The sequence below is a fragment of the Atta colombica genome, unplaced genomic scaffold (genome assembly GCF_001594045.1).
Source record: "Atta colombica isolate Treedump-2 unplaced genomic scaffold, Acol1.0 scaffold135, whole genome shotgun sequence".
Taxonomy (NCBI): Eukaryota; Metazoa; Arthropoda; class Insecta; order Hymenoptera; family Formicidae; genus Atta; species Atta colombica.
Window position 1 is genome coordinate 796360 of NW_017259223.1, and position 4291 is coordinate 800650.

The 4291-nt window shown below is 26.2% G+C and overlaps 1 protein-coding gene across 1 annotated transcript in view; it reads left to right on the forward strand.

Moving 5' to 3' along the window:
* The first annotated feature begins 3357 nt into the window (after positions 1-3357).
* Positions 3358-4291, forward strand: part of LOC108684452 (peptide deformylase, mitochondrial-like) — a 2921-nt gene continuing 1987 nt past the window's right edge. The window contains exon 1 of the mRNA XM_018188772.1: positions 3358-3621. Within this exon, the coding sequence (XP_018044261.1) occupies positions 3391-3621 (231 nt within the window). The 5' untranslated portion in view covers positions 3358-3390. The remainder of the gene's footprint in view (positions 3622-4291) is intronic.

The following is a 4291-nucleotide window of genomic DNA, read 5'->3' on the forward strand; positions in this document are numbered from 1 at the left end:
ATATATAAATTTATGTGTCTGAATCATTCCATCATTCGTGTATGCGATCATTAAACACATATTTGGCATTTTGTGAGACATATCTATGACGATTATTCAGCAAACTTTTATTTTGGCGACTTTTATTTGGACGATTATGGCGGCATGGATAACTCGTATATTTGCGCCTTTTAATTTTTCCGAAGGATTTTCTCAACAACAGTAGTAGAAATAAGAATTTTAGAGTGACGTTTTATTTATCACAAAAAATTGATTTAAAATAACCTAAAATAACAGTTACTCACTTTTCAATCTGAAAAATATAAATTTGCAAAGTCAAGTATTTGGTTAACATGACGATTACTGAGCCAACTACCTTATATGTTTTTATAATATGATTTTCATAATTATTTTTCAATAATTTTTATCTAATTATATAATTATAATGAGGTATATGTTGATATAATATCGAGATATGTTCAAGAAGCGCATTTCTATCTAAATATTTGTGCATTATGTGTAATGGTTATTCGAAAAATGATAATATAAATTTAAAAGTGAATTAAATTTAATTCATAAAACATTAAAAATTGAATTAAATTTAAATTAAACTTAATCTGATCTTAATAATTTATAAGTATATAAATTTATACTAAAAATATAATTCACAAATAATAATTTATAAGAATAATAATAATTTATAATTTATAAGAATCTTATTTAAGACCATATATGTGAGAATACAATCGATAAATTAGAAATGAAATACCTATTTCGAAACTCGAAAAAAAGTGTTATCTTTTAGACTCCGACTGTACATAAGATGGTGATTATTGGTTTGACAGTTTAGAGAGATCAAATCAATGACTATCTTATGTATACTTCGAAATCATACAACTTTTGTCTGAAACGTTTTTTTTTTACTTTGTTTCTGAGAAAAAAAATATGTATGGGTGGTGTCAGACACTCGGTATATACTATATATATACTATATATATATATATGTATATACATGCATATATACCATATTTGTAGTTATTCAAATAGTTATGCATGCCGAATTGGTTTTCCGGATTTATAAATGCAATTAAACAATTGTAATAATATTACAAATTAAATTAAATTGACAAGCAATTTTTAATAATTCGGTGCTCAATCAGACATCATATTAGAAAGATGTGCTGAAAAATTCTAAATAAATTTATTACGAAAAACATTATCTCGGCTGAGAATCGAATCTGAATCTCTTGTATTCCATACGAGCATGTATTCTGCCTTTAGACTACCGATGGTAATGAAATCCAAGTTGAATGATTCAATTTCCTACTTCCGATAGATGTCGGTAGCTACTCTGATAGCATGGAAAGTTTCAGTTGTGTTGCAGGAACCTTCCAATATCATCACATTTGTAATTCTGAGATTCTTTTTTGAAATATTACAATTGCAATATTTCTGTAATTACTTTGATTAAAATCTTGAGCTTGAAATATTTCTGTAATGTATAGTTCTTTCAATAGTGCAAATGTAAAGTTTCTGAAAGATTTCTGAAACTCCGAATTAATAAATGCAGATATAACATTATCCGATCGATCGATCATGCTCACACTCACGCACGCAACACGCATCCACGTACGCACGCATGCGTGCATGTATGCAACGTAGATAAGAATATTAATTTTCTAGTAAATTCTAGCTTAGTCAGAGCAAGAAGAGAGAGAAAAAATATCTCAAAAAATTTTATTTTTATAGTTACATTTTTTAATATATTTTATTAATTTAATATATTATATAAAGCTTTAATATTATATATATATAGAGCTAAAGGTAAAGTGAATGTAATGAGCTTCAAAGATCTTTTTTCAAAGATACGTAAGGTACAGTGATTTAATAATATATTGTTCAAATCAATCAATTATGATTGACAATATTAATAACATAAGAATAAGAATATTACGATTTAATAAAGTATTTTGCTTTTTTACTAACAAATATTTATTCCCGCACATACAGACTGAGCAAAATATATCATTAAAATATTTAACATACAAAATATTGCTAAATATTGTCAATTATATTAATTAGTATTTGAATTATAAGGTACAAATTACTTTCTTTTGATTTGAAATAATTTGTATTTCAAATCAAAAAGTTAAAAATACTTTGTAATTTAAATATTAATTAAGATTGATAGTATTTTGTATTTTAAATACATTAATGATGTATTTTGCCTAGCCCTGCCCGCATATATAAAATTTTTTTACATTCTTGCCAATGAAATTAAAGAAAATGTTGCACTAACATATCACTGAAAGATTTTACAAACGTTTTTGTAATATTTCAGAAACGTTTCTTGCGGATCACAGTGACATTTTGATGTTGCCACAATCTTGTAAACAAAAACTTTTTAAAAATATCATGCAATGTAACTGCGATTGTTTCAATGTTTTAATGTTATGTTCGTGCAACATTACAGAAATCTTTCTGTGCTATTAGAATAAATACAAATTATTTATGTTTAATATACTTTTTAATATTACTTAGAGCTGATTGTTCCATTTTTGGATAAACTATGTAGTAATTTATCCAATGGATAAACAAAACAATAAAAGATAATAAGAACATAAGAGAATAATAAGAGAGTTAGAGAATGAGCTGAAATTTATTGAAAGGTGGAACAATCCAACCTTAGACATTTTATAAAACATACATATATATATTTATGGCGCAATAATAATGGCGCATATTACAGGCTTATTTAAAAAAAGAATTGTTTCTGTCATTATCTCTGAATATAATATAGTTCGAAGCAGTGTTATATATTAATTCGTAATAATTGTGCCATAAATGTATATATTTATTTAATATGCTTAACTAATAATTTCAAATTTGTTATTGCATTTCTAAATCGAGCAATCGCATTAATTACTGATCGATTTCTCGGATATTTATATCAAATAATATTCTACATTCTTTTCATATCTCATTTTGATAATTGCGGAATGTTACTGATTTATATTTGAATTTAGTATAGTTAATAATAATATTTTTGATTTATTTTCTATGGCTGAAAAGTATATACTTTTGGAACTTAAAATAAAATAGATATATATTTGATATTTGATGAAAACGAAAAAGAAAATTCTAATGCGGGAATAAAAAAAAACAAATTTCTTGTCGGATAGTGCGAAATACTCGTTGCGATATTATCGATCAAATTTTTCCTGGCAGTTGTTTCGTGTCGGGAGATAACTCGATGATGACGAAACTTCGTATTTGGCGCTGTAAGTTTCCGGTATTTCGTCATCGTCAGGCCGGAAAACACAAGAATAGAAATATCGATGTGATAGATAGTGGATAACCTCACTTTTGGAATTTAAAAAATATCGCAGTGATATTTAAGCATTGAATACAATGTTCCGAATATATAATTTCACTAATGTAACCTCCTGTGTCGTTGCCGTTAAAAGAAACAATGTAAGATTCGTGAATATTCTTAAAATGAAAGAGACAATCCAACGATTGCTTGGTATGAATTCCAACGAGTTACCACATACGCACATTTGTCAAGTTGGCGATCCTGTCTTGCGCGGTCATGCCATGAAGATAGAATCTGAAGTTATAAGATCGGCGGATTTTCAAAAGGTATTGTTGCAAAGAATGTAATAGACTATGTATATGAAATTTGCTTGCCATGCCAACTTGCTACACGTCAATTGTTAGGCCTTCATGAAATATTCGCCAAGTTTTAACTTTCTATTCTCACCATTGCAAGAGTAGCAATTGTGATAAAAATTTCTTTATCATAATTTTTTTTCTAATTTATAAAAATTTATGCAAAAAAATTAGTGACATTCTATTTATCAAAAAACATCCTCGAAAATTTTTATAGATTTTTAGAATACAAATTCGAATTTTAAAAGATTCAAGAAGTTTAAAATTGTTATAATATTTAATATTTAAATGAAATCGAGTGACTATAATTTCATTTTTTTGTCACAATATCTTTTCAACATTATTTATCTCAAATTATTTATTATCAGACTTTTTGGAAATAAACGTTAATGTTAAAAAATTAAAAACGTGATATTTTCTCACATTTTTGTGCAGAAATAACTTAATTAGTCTGTCATTAAAATTGTAATATTGATAACAACTAAAAGTCTGCGCGCGCGTGACAATATGAGATATTAAAATAACTTTTTATAATATCGTTAATGATGAGAAAATCAGTTATAAGAAAGAAAATCTTGATTTAATTTTTATTTTTTAATACTAGCACATTTTTCCAAAAAGTCTAAGAAAAGAGATGATA